A 20,065-nucleotide genomic window follows, 5' to 3' on the forward strand; every position below is an offset into this window, starting at 1 on the left:
AACAATCGGTTTGTACATGTTGTTGGAGGTGTCAAAGGCAATGGCTTCACAGCACGCCCTTATTCTTGTCGTCAGGATGAACACCATTGGATATTCGCGAGAACGTTAGCGGCTCCCATTGTCTTCTTTACTCTGTGAAACGCGTATAAATAGCTCTTTGAGTGGTAAAGGTGGCCGACCTCTGATGTATTTTAACGGGCGGTTGCGGTTCTGATAAAATGTTGGTTCGGGTGGACGGCGGGTGGATGACGATTTTGGTGATGCGGTTGCGGATGATATAATTGCCTATCCGCGCATCTCTAATATATATATACCTATATATATATATATTTATTTATTAAAGGTTAATTGAGCAAATTGGTTATTTCTGGCAATTTATTTAAGTGTGTATCAAACTGGTAGCCCTTCGCAATAATCAGTACCCAAGAAATAGCTCTTGGTTTCAAAAAGGTTGGTGACCCCTGGCTTAACCCGTTTCATGAAGCTCTCTGTGTACTGTACGTGGGCTAATTGGAAAGTCACATGAAGTTTGGAGCTCTGTAGCAACTGACTGGCCACCCAAATAACGGTACTTTTGGCAATATAGTGCATTTGCTGCCGTGCTTACCTGTCGGGACATAGATGTTAGCAAAGATGATGAGGGCGGACATGAAGAGGCACGAGGCCTGCGACACTCTCCTCCCAAGATAACTGAGCATGCCCAGAGCCACAATTTTGGCGGGGAAATCAACAGCTCCAAAGATGATCTGGATCAGGTAAATACTCACCTGCACAAATCAAAACCCGGGTCAACGTTTATACATAACGACTGTCTCGTGTGCAAGCTCACCCCGAACTTCTGCAGGTCCATGGCCAAGCCGTAATACGCGAAGCTGGTGGAGAACCTGCGGAGAACCGGAAGGGGAGGCATGGTTTCTACTTTGGCGAAAGGTGGAACGGTTGTACACGCGGGAGGAAGGAGAACTGACCAGACTACGATGAGACACACAGAGATGCGCCTCATTGCTGCGGTCCTCACCAAGTCATAGGCTGTGAACATTGTCTGGGAGGACTCGATCTCTTTCTTCATGTGGGAGTTTAGAACCTGAGGTCACGCGGTACACCGTGGTCACATGGTGCACGGACTTGCCGGAACAGAACACGCCAACATCGAGCTACCTCCAACGTCAGCTTGTCCACCATTTCCTTCTTTCCGTTGATCCGGGCAACTCGCCGAAGGGTCTTCAACGCCTCTTCATATTTCCGCTTCAGAACCAGCCACCGCGCCGACTCCGAGTACCACCTGGGCAGTTGGAGATCACGTGATCATTTCAAAAAAAGGACCCGTGTCCTAATTTGTGAAAGTTAAAAACACCCACCAGCTGTAGGCAAAGAACAGGAATTGGGGAGCGCAGACGGTCAGCTGGAGCTTCCTCCAATCTCTCAGCCAGTAAGCCAAGCCCGCCAAGATCAGCTGACCAATGGTGAAGAAGAAGGAGCTCAGCGTGCCCACCAGCGTCCTGGTTTTGGTCGGAATCCACTCCACCTCTGATGACAAACGGCAAGAGTGACTGACGGCAGACGCGCGCGGAACTGGCGCTTGTAAAGGACGACGGCTCGACAGGTACTCAGGGAGACGGAGTTCAGGATGACCCCCGACACTGCCATCCCACTCAGAAACCTAAAAGTGCAGTAGATGGTGTACGTCGGCGAGAGGGCGGAGCTACAGCCCAGGATGCCCAACTGCAAGTACGACCAAATAAGGACAGTCCGCCGCCCAAACCTGCGGAGAGGTACAGTGGGGCAAAAAAGTATTTAGTCAGCCAGCGATTGTGCAAGTTCTCCCACTTAAAATGATGACAGAGTTCTGTAATCTTCATCATAGGTACACTTCAACTGTGAGAGACAGAATGTGGAAAAAAAATCCAGGAATTCCCATTTTTAAAGAATTTAGTTGTAAATTATGGTGGAAAATAAGTATTTGGTCAACCATTCAAAGCTCTCACTGATGGAAGGAGGTTTTGGCTCAAAATCTCACAAAACATGGCCCCATTCATTCTTTCCTTAACACGGATCAATCGTCCTGTCCCCTTAGCAGAAAAACAGCCCCAAAGCATGATGTTTCCACCCCCATGCTTCACAGTAGGTGTGGTGTTCTTGGGATGCAACTCAGTATTCTTCTTCCTCCAAACACGACAAGTTGAGTTGATACCAAAATGGATACATGGATGATACAGCAGAGGATTGGGAGAATGTCATGTGGTCAGATGAAACCAAAATAGAACTTTTTGCAATAAACTCAACTCGTAATGTTTGAAAGAAGTGAAGTGAATTATATTTATATAGCGCTTTTCTCTAGTGACTCAAAGCGGTTTAAATAGTGAAACCCAAAATCTGAGTTAGATTTAAACCAGTGTGGGTGGCACTGGGAGCAGGTGGGTAAAGTGTCTTGCCCAAGGACACAACGGCAGTGACTAGGATGGCAGAAGTGGGAATCGAACCTGCAACCCCCGAGTTGCTGGCACGGCCACTCTACCAACCGAGCTATACCGCCCAAGAAGAAAAAGAAGAATACTGAGTTCCATCCCAAGAACACCACACCTACTGTGAAGCATGGGGGTGGAAACATCATGCTTTGGGGCTGTTTTTCTGCTAAGGCAGGGGTCGGCAACCTTTACCACTCAAAGAGCCATTTTGACCCGTTTCACAAATTAAAGAAAACAATGGGAGCCACAAAATTCTTTTGAAATGTAAAATAAAATAACACTGTCTAATCCCCCTCTGTCTTCCTTTTTTTCTCTTTCTATCCCTTGCTGCTCCAGCCCGGCTGCATAAAAGGATAATATAAATACATTTGATAAAGTAAAATTTAGGGCTTCACGGTGGGAGAGGGGTTAGTGCGTCTGCCTCACAATACAAAGGTCCTGCAGTCCTGGGTTCAAATCCAGGCTCGGGATCTTTCTGTGTGGAGTTTGCATGTTCTCCCCGTGAATGCGTGGGTTCCCTCCGGGTACTCCGGCTTGCTCCCACTTCCAAAGACATGCACCTGGGGATAGGTTGATTGGCAACACTAAATTGGCCCTAGTGTGTGAACGTTGTCTGTCTATCTGTGTTGGCCCTGCGATGAGGTGGCGACTTGTCCAGGGTGTACCCCGCCTTCCGCCCGACTGTAGCTGAGATAGGCACCAGCGGCCCCCACGTCCCCAAAAGGGACTAAGCGGTAGAAAATGGATGAAAGTCAAATTTAAATAAGGAGACAAGAGAAGTATCCTCCACTTCTCTTCTGTAAAGTAAATGTGAACAGGCGATATGGGCACCGACATCAAATACATGATTTGCCTGAGAAGCAGGACAGGACAAATTAAAAAATAAAATAAAATAAAAATAATTAATATAAAAATGAAATAACACAGCATATAAAGTTTTCTTTTTGCTTTGTGAAGTGAATGATATTTATATAGCGCTTTTCTCTAGTGACTCAAAGAACTTTACATAGTGAAACCCAATATCTAAGTTACATTTAAACCAGTGTGGGTGTCACTGGGAGCAGGTGGGTAAAGTGTCTTGCCCAAGGACACAACGGCAGTGACTAGGATGGCGGAAGCGGGAATCGAACCTGCAACCCTCTACCAACCGAGCTACGTATAAACAAACTATGATGGTTTACTTTCATGAAAGCAATGAACGACTGCAGAAAAAATTAAATACTACGTGGAACAAAACGTTTGAACTCCGAAAAAGACGTCGGGTTGAAGGGTCGGTAAAATCCTTAATGTCTATTTAAGTCCTCCTTGTAGTAATGAAAAAACTAAACGCCGAACTTAAATTATCCACTGGCAGAGAAGCAAAAATGCCGTCCTCTCTCTCTGTGCGGTCATCCTTTTACTGGCGCCGTGAAGTCAGCTGCCAACCTAAATAATAAAAAGTCTATTTCACTGAACAATTAAAAAATGTCTGCGATGAGGTGGCGACTTGTCCAGGGTGTACCCTGCCTTCCGCCCGATTGTAGCTGAGATAGGCGCCAGCGCCCCCCGCCACCCCGAAAGGGAATAAGCGGTAGAAAATGGATGGATGGATGGAATTAAAAAATGTGAATATATGCAAAATTATAGGACATTTAAATATTTATCATACGTAGTCAATGTGATTTCTGCTCCTGAACCGCAGAGCACAGCGTCTCCACGTCACCTTTATCTTCACACAGGATTGTAAACTCTCATCCGCGAGGCGTGTGCCATGTTTGTTTTTAATAAAGTTCATGTTGGAGAACACCTGCTCACATACATACTGTATGTGGATCCAAAAGATCGACAGTAGGGGTGTAACGGTACGTGTATTTGTATTGAAACGTTTCGGTACGGGGGTTTCCGGTTCGGTGCGGAGGAGTACCGAACGAGTTTCACACGAACATATGAGGTAGCCGCCTATCCGTTCTGCCTCTGTGTTTGTCTGTACGCAGCACCCAGCATTGTCCCGCCCACACAACCATCTGATTGGTTACATACAAAGCCAATCAGCAGTGCGTATTCAGAGCGATGTAGTCAGCGCTTTAGATGAGTTTAGCAGGGGAGCAACGGACTCTCCAAATTCTACTAAACACTTCCTGGTCAACTAATTTCTAAACATCACTATGAGCCCGTTGACCTTCTAGAACAGGGGTAGGGAACCTATGGCTCTAGAGCCAGATGTGGCTCTTTTGATGACTGCATCTGGCTCTCGGATAAATCTGAGCTGACATTGCTTCACACGATAAGTAATGAATAATTCCACTTGTAATCATAGTGTTAAAAATAACATTCAAAATATAAAACATTCTCATGCATTTTTATGTTCAAGAAGTTGCGTTAATGGTTATTTATTTATTATTGGATAGTGTGGGGCTTGCCCTCCTGGGGGTTCTTCAGACCCCCAAGCACCGACATGAGAGCCTGTTTCGGGGTTACAATATAGTTTTATTTTTCAATAAGTTTCCAGCAATAGTATTTCCAGCCCCAACCCAGTCTCTCCTCCTGGCTGCTGCTTATAACAGAGCAACAGGTGATTATATAACAAGGCCCAAGTGGGCCATCTACGCACCTGTCGCTGCAGGCCCGCAGGCCACGCCCCCTCCACAGTTAGCTTCAGAATAACAATGGTATTACAAAGAATAAGAGACCTATTATACTCTAGAAATGTTGTTCTTACTTAAAAATGCACGTGTTTAGTTGTGTTCAGTGTTAAAAAAAATATTATATGGCTCTTTGAGTCACTAGAGAAAAAGCGCTATATAAATATAAATCAATCACTTCACTTCACTTCTTACGGAAATATATTTTAAAATATTTGGCTTTTTGGCTCTGTCAGCCAAAAAGGTTCCCGACCCCTGTTCTAAATAAACTGGAACTCAGCTCGCTCGCAGTTCTGTCTGTAGGTGAAGGCTAGTTAGCTTTTAGCGTAAAGTTAGCTCATTTTGCGGCGTGTGTGTGTGCATGTATGTGTGTGTGTTACGGACAGTGTTGATTGAGGTGTGTTGAAGCAGCAAAAAAGGACATTATATTAAATGAAGAGTTTCTGTCTCTGATAGTGTATATAATAATGTAAATGCATCATAAAACCTACATTAACTCCATGGTGGTCAGGGATGAATAGTCTCTCCTATTGCTATTCTATTTTTTTCAGCTATAGTTATATTAACCATTAGTAATGTGGCAGCCTAGTTTTGAATAGCAGGGTCCCTGGTATCATATGTTGATAAAAATATAACATTTACATAATAAAAGTCAACTAAAAGCTACCCAAATGCTGTAATAAATTAAGCATGATGAGTTGATTTGAATCTGTTTAATGTGTCACTTTGTATATGTAGAAGAAAAGTGGTGTCATTTTATTTAATCATAACAACAATTTGAGGCAGTTTAATGTGGATTAACGTGGGCAGAATTATTATAGTGTTCCCAATGTTAAAAGCATGGGTGTCAAACTCTGGCCCGCGGGCCAAATTTGGCCCGCCGTGTAATTTCATTTGGCCCTTGAGGCAATATAAAATTAACATTAGAGCTGGCCCGCAGCTGTAAGACCACATTCACCGCTAATACTCATACTCGTCAACCCTCCCAATTTTCCTGGGAGACTCCTGAAGTTCAGTGACCCTCCCGAATTTCTGCCGATTTCCACCCGGACAATAAAATTGGAGGGGGGCCGTAAAAGCACTGCTTTTGGCGTTCTCTACATGTCGCCACGTCCGCTTTTCTTCCATAAAAATAGCGTGCCACCCCACTCACATAATATATGCGGCTCATACACACACACAAGTGTATGCAAGGCATACTTGGTCAACAGCCATACAGGTCACACTGAGGGTGGCCGTACAAACTAGGTTAACACTGTTACAAATATGCGCCACACTGTGAATCCACAGCAAACAAGAATGACAAACACATTTCGGGAGAACATCCGCACCGTAACACAACATAAACATAACCGGACAAATACCCAGAACCCTTTGCATCACTAACGCTTCCGGGACGCTACAATATACACCCCCGCCCCAACTCAAACCCGCCGCCGAAAAAAGGCATTAAATTTGTGTTTTTATTTATTTGATATTCCATTGATATTTTTTAATTATTTTTATTTGAAACTGGATTTTGCATGTCACTATAAAGTTATATAAGCCTTGCTTGGTCAATATTCAATGCAAAACTTGTTTGGGTCCCTATTACAGGATTAATTTGTTCAACCTCGGTCCGCAGCTTTGTTCAGTTTTAAATTTTGGCCCGCTCTGTATTTGAGTTTGACACCCCTGGTTAAAAGGATCAAGCCATTGTTTACAAATTTGGTAAATAAATAACCCAAAAATGTATATTTTGTTGTTTTCTTACTGTACCGAAAATGAACCGAACCGTGACCTCTAAACCGAGATACGTACCGAACCGAAATATTTGTGTACCGTTACACCCCTAATGGACAGGACTCCAAGTGCATACTTTTTCATGTTCACATAAAAGTTGGGGATAGCGTTCCAAGTTTCGAACACAAGTTTGTCTGGTTTGGGGAGGTTTTCAATATCACACTATTTGTGATTCTGAGCAAGAACGGCCTTCTGGCGTGAAACATCTTCAAGGTCCGCTGTCAGGCACTTTAACTTGGACACCCACATGTGAATGGGGCCATGTATCGTGAGATTTTGAGCCAAAACCTCCTTCCATCAGTGAGAGCTTCGAATGGTTGACCAAATACTTATTTTCCACCATAATTTACAAATAAATTCTTTAAAATTCCTACAATGTGAATTCCTGGATTTTTTTTTCACATTATGTCTCTCACAGTTGAAGTGTACTTAAGTTGAAAACTACAGACCTCTGTAATCATTTTAAGTGGGAGAACTTGCACAATCGGGGGCTGACTAAATACTTTTTTGCCCCACTGTATGCAAATGTGGAGACTTTGGATACGCGGGAGAATGAGGAGGCTCACCTGTCGGACAGGCCGCCGTAGATGATGGCGCCGGTCAGAACTCCGCCCATATAGATGGTCTGAATCATCTGCTTGAGAGGACGCAGGGTACAAACCAGCTCCCACTGTGGACAGAAAAGAAACTTTGAAAGGCGACGCCAAAAAAACGGAAATGCTGATTATCGGTCCTGCTAGACACCGAACTCTATTTAATAATACAACTCTAACATTTGACAACCAAACAATTAAACAAGGCGACACGGTAAAGAATCTGGGTATTATCTTCGACCCAACTCTCTCCTTTGAGGCACACATTAAAAGCGTTACTAAAACGGCCTTCTTTCATCTCCGTAATATCGCTAAAATTTGCTCCATTCTGTCCAATAAAGACGCTGAGATCATTATCCATGCGTTTGTTACGTCTCGCCTCGACTACTGTAACGTATTATTTTCGGGTCTCCCCATGTCTAGCATTAAAAGATTACAGTTGGTACAAAATGTGGCTGCTAGACTTTTGACAAGAACGAGAAAGTTTGATCACATTACGCCTGTACTGTATATACCTTTATATACATATATACATACATATATACCTATACTGTATATACCTTTATATACATATATACATACATATATACCTGTGCTGTATATACCTTTATATACATATATACATACATATATACCTGTACTGTATATACCTTTATATACATATATACATACATATATACCTGTACTGGCTCACCTGCACTGGCTTCCTGTGCACTTAAGATGTGACTTTAAGGTTTTACTACTTACGTATAAAACACTACACGGTCTAGCTCCATCCTATCTTGCCGATTGTATTGTACCATATGTCCCGGCAAGAAATCTGCGTTCAAAGGACTCCGGCTTGTTAGTGATTCCCAAAGCCCAAAAAAAGTCTGCGGGCTATAGAGCGTTTTCCGTTCGGGCTCCAGTACTCTGGAATGCCCTCCCGGTAACAGTTCGAGATGCCACCTCAGTAGAAGCATTTAAGTCTCACCTTAAAACTCATTTGTATACTCTAGCCTTTAAATAGACTCCCTTTTTAGACCAGTTGATCTGCCGTTTCTTTTCTTTTTCTTCTATGTCCCACTCTCCCTTGTGGAGGGGGTCCGGTCCAATCCGGTGGCCATGTACTGCTTGCCTGTGTATCGGCTGGGGACATCTCTGCGATGCTGATCCGCCTCCGCTTGGGATGGTTTCCTGCTGGCTCCGCTGTGAACGGGACTCTCGCTGCTGTGTTGGATCCGCTTTGGACTGGACTCTCGCGACTGTGTTGGATCCATTGTGGATTGAACTTTCACAGTATCATGTTAGACCCGCTCGACATCCATTGCTTTCCTCCTCTCTAAGGTTCTCATAGTCATTATTGTCACCGATGTCCCACTGGGTGTGAGTTTTCTTTGCCCTTATGTGGGCCTACCGAGGATGTCGTGGTGGTTTGTGCAGACCTTTGAGACACTAGTGATTTAGGACTATATAAGTAAACATTGATTGATTGATTGATTGATATTAATGCTTTAGTCCAGTGTTTTTCAACCACTGTGCTAGTGTGCGGTGAGATATTGTTCGGTGTGCCGTGGAGCATTACGTGATTTCACCTAATCGGGTTAAAATATTTTAGGCAAACCAGTAATTGTAACCCGCAAATAATGTGCCGTTGTCTGTACTGTCTAGATCTCGGCAGAACAGCAGGTGGCAGCAGGTAGCTAATTGCTTTGTGGATGTCTGGAACACGGATTCACAATATGCGGGAGGCAGTGTGCAGGTAAAAAGGTATCTAATGCTTAAACCAGGGGTCAACAACGCGGTGCCCGCGGGCACCAGGTAGCCCTTAAAGACCAGATGAGTCGCCCGCTGGCCAGTTCTAAAAATAGCTCAAATAGCAGCACTTACCAGTGAGCTGCCTCTATTTTTTTTTAAATTTTATTTATTTGCTAGCAAGCTGGTCTCGCTTTGCTCGGCATTTTTAATTCTAAGAGAGACAAAACTCGAATAGAATTTGAAAATCCAAGAAAATATTTTAAAGACTTGGTCTTCACTTGTTTAAATAAATTCATTTATTTTTTTTACTTTGCTTCTTATAACTTTCAGAAAGACAATTTTAGAGAAAAAATACAACCTTAAAATTTATTTTAGGATTTCTAAACACATACCTTTTTACCTTTTAAATTCCTTCCTATTCTTTCCTGACAATTTAAATCAATGTTCAAGTATTTTTTTTTTTAATTGTAAAGAATAATAAATACATTTTAATTTAATTCTTCATTTTAACTTCTTTATTTTCAACAAAGAATATTTGTGAAATATTTCTTCAAACTTATTATGATTAAAATTCAAAAATATTATTCTGGCAAATCTAGAAAATCTGTAGAATCAAATTTAAATCTTATTTCAAAGTCTTTTGAATTTCTTTTAAAATTTTCGTTCTGGAAAATCTAAAAGAAATAAGGATTTGTCTTTGTTAGAAATATAGCTTGGTCCAATTTGTTATATATTAAAAGCTTAGCGCAAATTGGATTTTAACCTATTTAAAACATGTCATCAAAATTCTAAAATTAATCTTAATCAGGAAAAATGACTAATGATGCTCCATAAATTATTTTTTTAATTTTTTCAAAAAGATTCAAATTAGCTAGTTTTTCTCTACATTTCTTTCGGTTGAATTTTAAAAAGATTTTCAAGAGTTTTAAAGAAAAACTAGGTTTCAGAATTTAATTTTCATTTTTTTTCGTGTTTTCTCCTCTTTTAAACCGTTCAATTGTTTTTTTTCATCATTTATTCTCTACGAAAAACCTTCCGCAAAAGGAAAAAAAATGTACGACAGAATGACAGACAGAAATACCCATTTTTTAATGTATATAGATTTATTTATTAAAGGTAAATTGAGCAAATTGGCTATTTCTGGCAATTTATTTAAGTGTGTATCAAACTGGTAGCCTTTCGCATTAATCAGTACCCAAGAAGTAGCTCTTGGTTTCAAAAAGGTTGCTGACCCCTGGCTTAAACCAAAAATAAACAAAAGCCAAGTTCCGCTAAGAAAAGGCATTGAAGTTTAGGGATGGCTTTGCAAAACGAAACTAAAACTGTAATGACTACAAATAAAACAAAAACAGAATGCTGGACGACAGCAAAGACTTACAGCAGGGGTGTCAAACTCAAATACAGAGTGGGCCGAAATTTTAAACTGAACAAAGCCCCGGGCAAAGGGGGGGTGCATATTGTAGTGTCCCGGAAGAGTTAGTGCTGCAAGGGCTTGTGGGTATTTGTTCGGTTGTCTCTATGTTGTGTTACGTTGCGGATGTTCTCCCGAAATGTGTTTGTCATTCTTGTTTGGTGTGGGTTCACAGTGCGGCGCATACTTGAAACAGTGTTCAAGTTGTTTATACGGCCACCCTCAGTCTGACCTGTATGGCTGTTGAGCAAGTATGCGTGGCATTCACTTAAGTGTGTGTATAAGTCGCATATATTATATCACTTGTCCGGCACGCTGTTTGTATTGAGGAAAAGCAGACGTGACAACATATTGTAGACACCGCTAAAGGCAGTGCCTTTTAGGCACGCACCCAATATTGTTGTCCGGGTGGAAATCTGGAGAAATTCGGGAGAATGGTTGGAAAATCGGGAGGGTTGGCAAGTATGAGTATTAGCAGCGAATGCAGTGTCACAAGCCGCTGTATAGTACCTGGGGGCCAGCTCTTATGTTAATTTGATATTGCCTCAAGGGCCAAATGAAATTGCACGGCGGGCCATTTTTGGCCTGCGGGCCAGAGATTGACACCCATGACTCACAGCGTCTGGAGCAGCGGATGGCGTCCACAAAGTATATTTGTACAAAATAGGCGCGCACCACAAAGGCTAAAACACTACACACAGGAAAACACCAAAAATGTCTAAATAAGTCACAGCGTGGTGTGACATGTCGTGACAGTACACCTACTTTGAGACAAGACCTATAGTGATGTATGCTTGGTTATGGTTTGAATTCATATCTAACAATTGCAAGAACGACTTTTTTTTTGTCAATATCGGCTGCTGAGTTGAATTTTTTTTTTATGTTTTCTGCCGGTGGTGTCCCTCCTAATTTTTTTCAATGGAAAAAAAAAAATGTGCCTCGGCTCAGAAAAGGTTGAAAAACACCGTTTTAGTTGATCAGGTGACCTCGGAAACTGTGGTGGCGAGGAACTCGGACCGATCGAAGGTCCACCCGTCCACACAGCTTTCAGTTTGCAGGTGGCTGGTGTTTGCGGAGCTGTTGGCCTCCAGCAGATGCCACTGAGGCGTCACGTATCTGAAAGCAACCCACGTTCAGTCGTCGTCAAAAGTGCAACGTTTACAAAATCCAATCCATCGAACCTGCTGCAGCGGTCTAGTTTTGTTCCTGAAGAGTCCAGAGGTATGAAGGCCTTCAAGATGTCTTTCTGCTCCACCTGAAATGGTCATCGTCGTCATATGCACACACACACACACACACCTACACACACAGTAAGCCAACAAGATGTACCTGCTGTGGAAGCGTGTTCAGGAGGCTATAATTGCCCAGACTGCAGTGGTGGGAGGGGGTTCCAGACACAAAGTTGTTTAAAAGGTTCTGACCCGCCATCAGGAGGCCCGGGAGACTGATCAAGGTCACGTGGAGCCACTGGTACCTCCCAAATCCACCAATCTCCCCCCAAAAAGCAAGCAGAAGTCAAACACCCGCCTCCGAACAATTATGACATCTTATCCTCACTCACATGGCTTTTAAAGGCCTACTGAAAGCCACTACTAGCCGACCATGCAGTCTGATAGTTTATATATCAATGATGAAATATTAACATTGCAACACATGCCAATACGGCCTTTTTAGTTTACTAAATTGCAATTTTAAATTTCCCGCGAAGTGCCGTGTTGAAAATGTCGCGGAATGATGACGCGCATGAGGACAGGTGCCTTTGAGGTCTCGGGTTGTAGCAGACATTACTTTCCAGACCGATCCGAGCTATAAGTAGTCTGCTTTAATCGCATAATTACACAGTATTCTGGACGTCTGTGTTGCTGAACCTTTTGCAGTTTGTTCAATTAATAATGGTGAAGTGAAAGTAGAAAGATGGAGGTGGGAAGCTTTTAGCCTTGAGCCACACAAACAGCCGGTGTTTCCTTGTTTAAAATTCCCGAAGTTGAAGCTTTACTATGGATCAGAGCAGTCAAGCGAACATGGATCCCGACTATATGTCAACCGGTGAGAAAATCGTGGTAATAAGTCTGCTCTTACCGGAGACATCAGCAGAGCCAGCGTCACCCTGCAGCTGCGTGACTTCCCTCAGAGACTCTGGCGTCAACACACCCGTGGCCACACTCCTCCGACTTTCAAGTTCTATTTAATCTCACTAAAACACTAGCAACACAATAAAAAGATAAGGGATTTTCCAGAATTATCCTAGTAAATGTGTCTAATAACATCTGAATCGCTCGCACTGCAATCACCTTTTTTATTCTTAACTTTTTTTTTCTTTTTTCTAGTCCTTCACTCTAATTTTCCTCATCCACGAATCTTTGATTCTCGCTCAAATTAAGGGGGAAATTGTCGCTTTCTCTGTCCAAATAGCTCTTGCTGCTGGAGGCTATGATTATAAACAATGTTCAGATGTGAAGAGCCGTACAACCTGTGACGTCACGCGCACAGCGTCTGTTACTTCCGGTAAAGGCAAGGCTTTTTTATTAGCGACCAAAAGTTGCGAACTTTATCGTGGATGTTCTCTACTAAATCCTTTCAGCAAAAATATGGCAATATCGCGAAATGATCAAGTATGACACATAGAATGGACCTGCTATCCCCCTTTAAATAAGAACATCTCATTTCAGTAGGCCTTTAAGCAGCGCAAGAAGATTTCAAAATACTTTTTTCCATCTTTAAAAGGGGACTTGCCCTTTTTGGGGGAATTTTAGTTTTATCTGACATAACATGGACAAAGATAAGACCTTCTGGAGGAAAGTTTTGTGGTCAGATGAAACAAAAATTTAGCTGTTTGGCCACAATACCCAGCAATATGTTTGGAGGAGAAAAGGTGAGGCCTTTAATTCCAGGAACACCATTCCTACCGTCAAGCATGGTGGTGGTAGTATTATGCTCTGGGCCTGTTTTGCTGCCTATGGAGCTGGTGCTTTACAGAGAGTAAATGGGACAATGAAAAAGGAGGATTACTTTTAAATTCTTCAGGAAAACCTGAAAAGGTTGGGTCATGGGCGCAGTTGGGTGTTCCATAGTATGTGGTTTCAACGTATTTGTGTTGTAGAATATTGGTCGAGAAATGACCAAAATTCAATGGTCAAATCAATGTCGGAACCCAACAATGATTAAATGTCGAGCTGGGCCATATGGCCTTTTTTTAATATCTCGATATTTGTAGACCATGTCACGATACACGATATATATCTCGATATTTTGCCTTAGCCTTTAATTAACAGTTGATGCATATAATCACAGAAGTATGATGATTCTATGTGTCTACATTAAAAAATTATTGTTCATACTACATTAATATATGCTCATTTTTAAAACTTTCATGCAGAGAGGGAAATCACAACTAAGTCACTTTACCAAAACTGTATTTATTAAACAGTTATTAAGCAGTGGCACAAACAAACATTCATGTCATTTCCAAAACAGAAAGTGCAAGATTGTCAGAGACATTTTAAAACAATCATGATGTCACTACGATGACATATCAAAAAAAAAACACTAAATTAAAGTGCACTTTTTGTACAGAATGCCTTTACAATAGTTTAAAACAGATAAAGTGCACTTTTGTGCATGATGTCACACAAGATATTTCAATACGTGTCAAATAAAAATGAGCTGCATAATAGGAAATCAAATAGTGTATGTCCTTCGCTCTGTGGTAGGTTCCTGCGCACGTTATCTCCTTCTGTTGACTATTTTTTCATCTGGGGTTGATGTGGAAATAGTTGCTTCAGCCTTTTGTTGGTGTGGCACCGACAGAGATGTTGACATGCGGAGTTTCAAGCAATCATTATTCTTTAGTGAGTGACTTTTCAAATGATGGTACATTAGCAGTGGTGCTACTTTTTGTAGCAACGCTTTTGCAGCATAATTCTTAAACATCTTCCCGCTTGAAGCCAAACCACCGCCAGACGATGGACCCCGTGCCGTTTTTCTTGGGAATTAATTCTTCTTCCTTCATTTTTCAGCAATTAGCACCTTCTCTTTCTCGTATTACCGCCCGCACCACATCGTTAGCATCACAGCTAACGTAACCATGTCTTGTTTTAAGTCTCTGTGAGAAGGAGAGACAACAAAGAGTGGGAAAAGCATGCAGTGTAATGCCCGCAGCTAAAAGTAACTGCGTGAGAACGTATACTGGAATATCACGATATAGTCATTTTCTATATCGCACAGAGACAAACCCGCGATATATCCAGTTTATCAATTAATGACTTGGGCCTGCTGGGTCAAATGTTTCTCAAAAATCTTATAATAATTTTGAGCCAGTGATAACAACAGAACCACTGTAACCCAGCCAATAGATCTTCAGTAAGATTGAGATCAGGGCTTTGTGACGGTCACTCCAAAATATAAGACAAGATATGTTTCAGGTCAGTGTCTAATTGGAAGACAAATCTGCACCCGATGTCTAACTTCTTGGCTGACGTCTTGAGATTTTGCGTCGATATTTCCACATAATGTTCTTTATGTTCATTTATTTTGTGATGTGCAGCAGTCTTTCCTACGTTAACATGATGCTGCCATCCCCGTGTTTCAGTCGAGGTGGTGTTCTCAGGCTTGCATGCTTCCCTCTTATTCCTCAAAAATTGATCGATATGACCAAACAGTTTGTCCGTCCACAGGACATGTCTCCAAGACTTAAGGTATTTGTCCATTGATCTCGTTTAAAGTGGTTTCGAGACTTTTTGACTTGAGGGCCGATAGGATGTAAAGAATATCTATACATATTTGGGAAAGTCATTCTAAAACCTTAATTTTAGCCATTCCTTTACCACTTTAGACGTGTGTTTGGGGTCATTGTCCTGTTGGAACATCCAACTGCGCCCAAGACCAAACCTCCGGGCTGATGATTTTAGTTTGTCCTGAAGAATTTGGAGATAATCCTCCTTTTTCATTGTCCCATTTACTCTCTGTAAAGCACCAGTTCCATTGGCAGCAAAATAGGCCCAGAGCATAATACTACCACCACCATGCTTGACGGTAGGTGTGGTGTTCCTTGGATTAAAGGCCTCAACATTTGTCTACTCCAAACATCCATCCATCCATCCATCATCTTCCGCTTATCCGAGGTCGGGTCGCGGGGGCAGCAGCCTAAGCAGGGAAGCCCAGACTTCCCTATCTCCAGCCACTTCGTCTAGCTCTTCCCGGGGGATCCCGAGGCGTTCCCAGGCCAGCCGGGAGACATAGTCTTCCCAACGTGTCCTGGGTCTTCCCCGTGGCCTCCTACCGGTTGGACGTGCCCTAAACACCTCCCTAGGGAGGCGTTCGGGTGGCATCCTGATCAGATGCCCGAACCACCTCATCTGGCTCCTCTCGATGTGGAGGAGCAGCGGCTTTACTTTGAGTTCCTCCCGGATGACAGAGCTTCTCACCCTATCTCTAAGGGAGAGCCCCGCCACACGGCGGAGGAAACTCATTTCGGCCGCTTGTACCCGTGATCTTATCCTTTCGGTCATGACCCAAAGCTCATGACCATAGGTGAGGATGGGAACGTAGATCGACCGGTAAATTGAGAGCTTTGCCTTCCGGCTCAGCTCCTTCTTCACCACAACGGATCGATACAACGTCCGCATTACTGAAGACGCCGCACCGATCCGCCTGTCGATCTCACGATCCACTCTTCCCCCACTCGTGAACAAGACTCCTAGGTACTTGAACTCCTCCACTTGGGGCAGGGTCTCCTCCCCAACCCGGAGATGGCACTCCGGTATTGCTGGGTATTGTGGCCAAACAGCTCAATTTTTATTTCATCTGACCACAGAACTTTCCTCCAGAAGGTCTTATCTTTGTCCATGTGATGTCAGATTAAACTAAAATTCCCCCCAAAAAGTGCAAGTCCACTTCAAAGATGGAAAAAAGTATATTGAAATTTTTGTCCATGTGATGTCAGAGTTGTAGAAATTATTGGAAACTCAAAACAGCCATGACATTATGTTCTTTACAAGTGTATGTAAACTTTTCACCACGGCCGTATGTCTGAGAACACCTTAAATTCTGAGATGTACCAGCACTGGAGGATATGACGTCTTCATCATAGCGTCTGGCTAAACCTTTGGTAGTTAATCCTTCTCAACACGTTTCAACCGTGTTGACTTTTAACCAACGAATATTGGATAGTTCTTTGCAATTTCAGGATATTAAGGTGTTCATCCCCTAATTGGACCACTGTGAAATTACCTGATCTGAGTTCATCTATCAAAGCATTTAAGTGTATACAACTAGGAGTTGGACATAGACGTACAGTGGGACAAAAAAGTATTTAGTCAGCCAGCAATTGTGCAAGTTCTCCCACTTAAAAAGATGACAGAGGTCTGTAATTTTCATCATAGGTACACTTAAACTGTGAGAGACAGAATGTGGAAAAAATCCAGGAATTCACATTGTAAGAATTTATTTGTAAATTATGGTGGAAAATAAGTATTTGGTCAACCATTCAAAGCTTTCACTGATGGAAGGAGGTTTTGGCTCAAAATCTCACGATACATGGCCCCATTCATTCTTTCCTAAACACGGATCAACCGTGCTGTCCCCTTAGCAGAAAAACAGCCTCAAAGCATGATGTTTCCACCCCCATGCTTAGCAGTAGGTGTGGTGTTCTTGGGATGCAACTCATTATTCTTCTTCCTCCAAACACGACAAGTTGGGTTTATACCAAAATGGATACATGGATGATACAGCAGAGGATTGGGAGAATGTCATGTGGTCAGATGAAATCAAAATAGAAGTGAAGTGAATTATATTTATATAGCACTTTTTCTCTAGTGACTCAAAGCGCTTTACATAGTGAAACCCAATATCTAAGTAACATTCAAACCAGTGTGGGTGGCACTGGAAGCAGGTGGGTAAAGTGTCTTGCCCAAGGACACAACGGCAGTGACTAGGATGGCGGAAGCGGGAATCGAACCTGCAACCCTCAAGTTGCTGGCACGGCCACTCTACCAACCGAGCTAAACCGCCCTTTTTGCTAAACCGGACTTTTTGGTATAAACTCAACTCGTCGTGTTTGGAGGAAGAAGAATACTGAGTTGCATCCCAAGAACACCACACCTACTGTGAAGCATGGGGGTGGAAACATCATGCTTTGGGGCTGTTTTTCTGCTAAGGGGACAGGACGATTGATCCGTGTTAAGGAAAGAATGAATGGGGCCATGTATCGTGAGATTTTGAGCCAAAACCTCCTTCCATCAGTGAGAGCTTTGAATGGTTGACCAAATACTTATTTTCCACCATAATTTACAAATAAATTCTTTAAAATTCCTACAATGTGAATTCCTGGATTTTTTTTTCCCATATTCTTTCTCTCACAGGTGAAGTGTAACTATGATGAAAATGACAGACCTCTGTCATCATTTTAAGTGGGAGAACATGCACAATCGCTGGCTGACTAAATACTTTTTTGCCCCACTGTATAGTTAGTATAAATAGATTGAATAGTTCTTTGCAATTTCAGGACATTAAAGGTGTTCATCCCCTAATTGGACCACTGCAAAATTACCTGAGTTAATCTATCAAAGCACTTAAGTGTATACAACTTGGAGTTGGAAATATGCTTACATAGGACATGATAAAAGTACTCACTTGCCTAATAATTATTTTTAGAACACTCATAGCAATCAAGATGTGATTTCTCACCTCCTCCAGCAACTCACTGAAGCCCATCCTGCAGCGAAAATGACGTCCGGCTTCCGATGGACTCCACCTGGAAACAAAAAGTCCCGTTTTCCGAAGCTGAAGTCAAAGTGAACTCCCAAGTTAGCCCAGACGTGACGTAATGGACAGCTTTCATAACGTCAAACATTTGAGTCTGCTGAGAGGTCTTAAAGGATTATTGTGTCAGGTGTGCAAATATTCAAAAACACACAAACAAGAATTTTGTGTTACTTACAGTCAGCAGGAAGACCCCAGGGACCCTTTCGAAGACTGGGACGTGTCCTCCTTTGGTGGGGACTTTAAGACATCACTGAGCTCTCTCTCTCTCTCTCTTCACGTTGTTGAGTTAATGTTCCTGTGAGTCTCCTGGCATCATCGCCAACATCACGTGTGCTGAGGTTCATGTCAGGTAAAAAGCTTACAGTATGCATGTTATTATTAGAAATAATAATAACTTGCTTTTATAAAAACATCAAATACTTCTTGTTCCCATTTATCTACCTTATGTATCCTAAAAACGTGTGATCTTACCTTTTATTTGCATCTAGAGTAAAACTTTGGATATGTTTTAGAGTTTGGAGATATGATTTAGTAGCGCATTTTAATATTCTTTTTGTAATAATTGTTGTCGACTAGCTGACACATTTACACTGCTACTTTCTGCATTTGAATTGAGTTCAAAACATTTTTTAAAATGAAACAAGCACTTCATGGCCACTTAAAGTACTACAAATTAATGCAGTAGGATTTTTCCTTTTTTTATAGTCAGATTAGCAAGAAAAATGACGTATGGGTGACATTTGGTATGAAAAAACAGAATAGACTGACAGCAGATTCCGAACAACACTATCATATACATATTTGAAAAACTTTTATACAGTAAGCCCTAAAAAAAACACAACAGTTGTACAGATAACGATATCTTGTTATTTTTAAGAATTGTGTAACTGACAAAATAAACAAAACAAAAAAAGAATAGTTATAAAAGGTAGAATAGTCCTTAAAAGGATAACTGCACTTTTCTGGGGGAATTTTGTTTATCGTTCACAATAACGCATATATTTTCTTTCTTTAATATAGAATAAATGCAATGAAAAGTCCTCGATGGAGCATGCGGGAGCCGCTCTATTCTGCCTATAAAGCACTTAAAAAAACATCCAAACACCTCAATTTAGGTTTTATATACATGGACATCTCTACGCTGCTGATCCGCTTGAGATGGTTTCCTGTGGACGGGACTCTCGCTGCTGTCTTGGATCCGCTTGAACTGAACTCTCGCGGCTGTGTTGGAGCCACTATGGATTGAACTTTCACAGTATCATGTTGGACCCGCTCGACATCCATTGCTTTCGGTACCCCTAGAGGGGGGGGTTGCCCACATCTGAGGTCCTCTCCAAGGTTTCTCATAGTCAGCATTGTCACTGGCGTCCCACTGGATGTGAATTCTCCCTGCCCACTGGGTGTGAGTTTTCCTTGCCCTTTTGTGGGTTCTTCCGAGGATGTTGTAGTCGTAATGATTTGTGCAGTCCTTTGAGACATTTGTGATTTGGGGCTATATAAATAAACATTGATTGATTGATTGATATATACATAATGTAGTCTTGGGTTGTGGAGGGGGGCGTGGCCTGCCGCGGAACGGAGTGTGCAAGGACCGGCCTCGAAGACAGCGACAAGTGAGTAGATGGCCCAGGTGGGCCTGGTTATCTAATCATCTGTTTCATTTATTAGCAACAGCCGGAACGAGACACGTGGTTG

At 42.2% G+C, this 20,065-nt stretch overlaps 1 protein-coding gene across 1 annotated transcript in view; it reads right to left on the reverse strand.

Moving 5' to 3' along the window:
• The window catches only part of oatx (organic anion transporter X), a 45,659-nt gene extending 26,056 nt beyond the window's left edge, over window positions 1–19,603 (reverse strand). The window contains exons 1-12 of the mRNA XM_061891169.1: window positions 18,546–19,603; window positions 18,293–18,359; window positions 11,939–12,100; window positions 11,791–11,864; window positions 11,596–11,725; window positions 7,435–7,538; window positions 1,608–1,762; window positions 1,359–1,527; window positions 1,159–1,282; window positions 969–1,084; window positions 830–884; window positions 608–767 (exon numbers count right to left, since the gene is read on the reverse strand). Coding sequence (XP_061747153.1) covers window positions 608–767; window positions 830–884; window positions 969–1,084; window positions 1,159–1,282; window positions 1,359–1,527; window positions 1,608–1,762; window positions 7,435–7,538; window positions 11,596–11,725; window positions 11,791–11,864; window positions 11,939–12,100; window positions 18,293–18,319 — 1,276 coding nt within the window. The 5' untranslated portion in view covers window positions 18,320–18,359; window positions 18,546–19,603. The remainder of the gene's footprint in view (window positions 1–607; window positions 768–829; window positions 885–968; window positions 1,085–1,158; window positions 1,283–1,358; window positions 1,528–1,607; window positions 1,763–7,434; window positions 7,539–11,595; window positions 11,726–11,790; window positions 11,865–11,938; window positions 12,101–18,292; window positions 18,360–18,545) is intronic.
• Between the last annotated feature and the right edge of the window lie 462 nt (window positions 19,604–20,065).

The sequence above is a fragment of the Nerophis ophidion genome, linkage group LG28 (assembly GCF_033978795.1).
Source record: "Nerophis ophidion isolate RoL-2023_Sa linkage group LG28, RoL_Noph_v1.0, whole genome shotgun sequence".
NCBI classification, from domain to species: domain Eukaryota; kingdom Metazoa; phylum Chordata; class Actinopteri; order Syngnathiformes; family Syngnathidae; genus Nerophis; species Nerophis ophidion.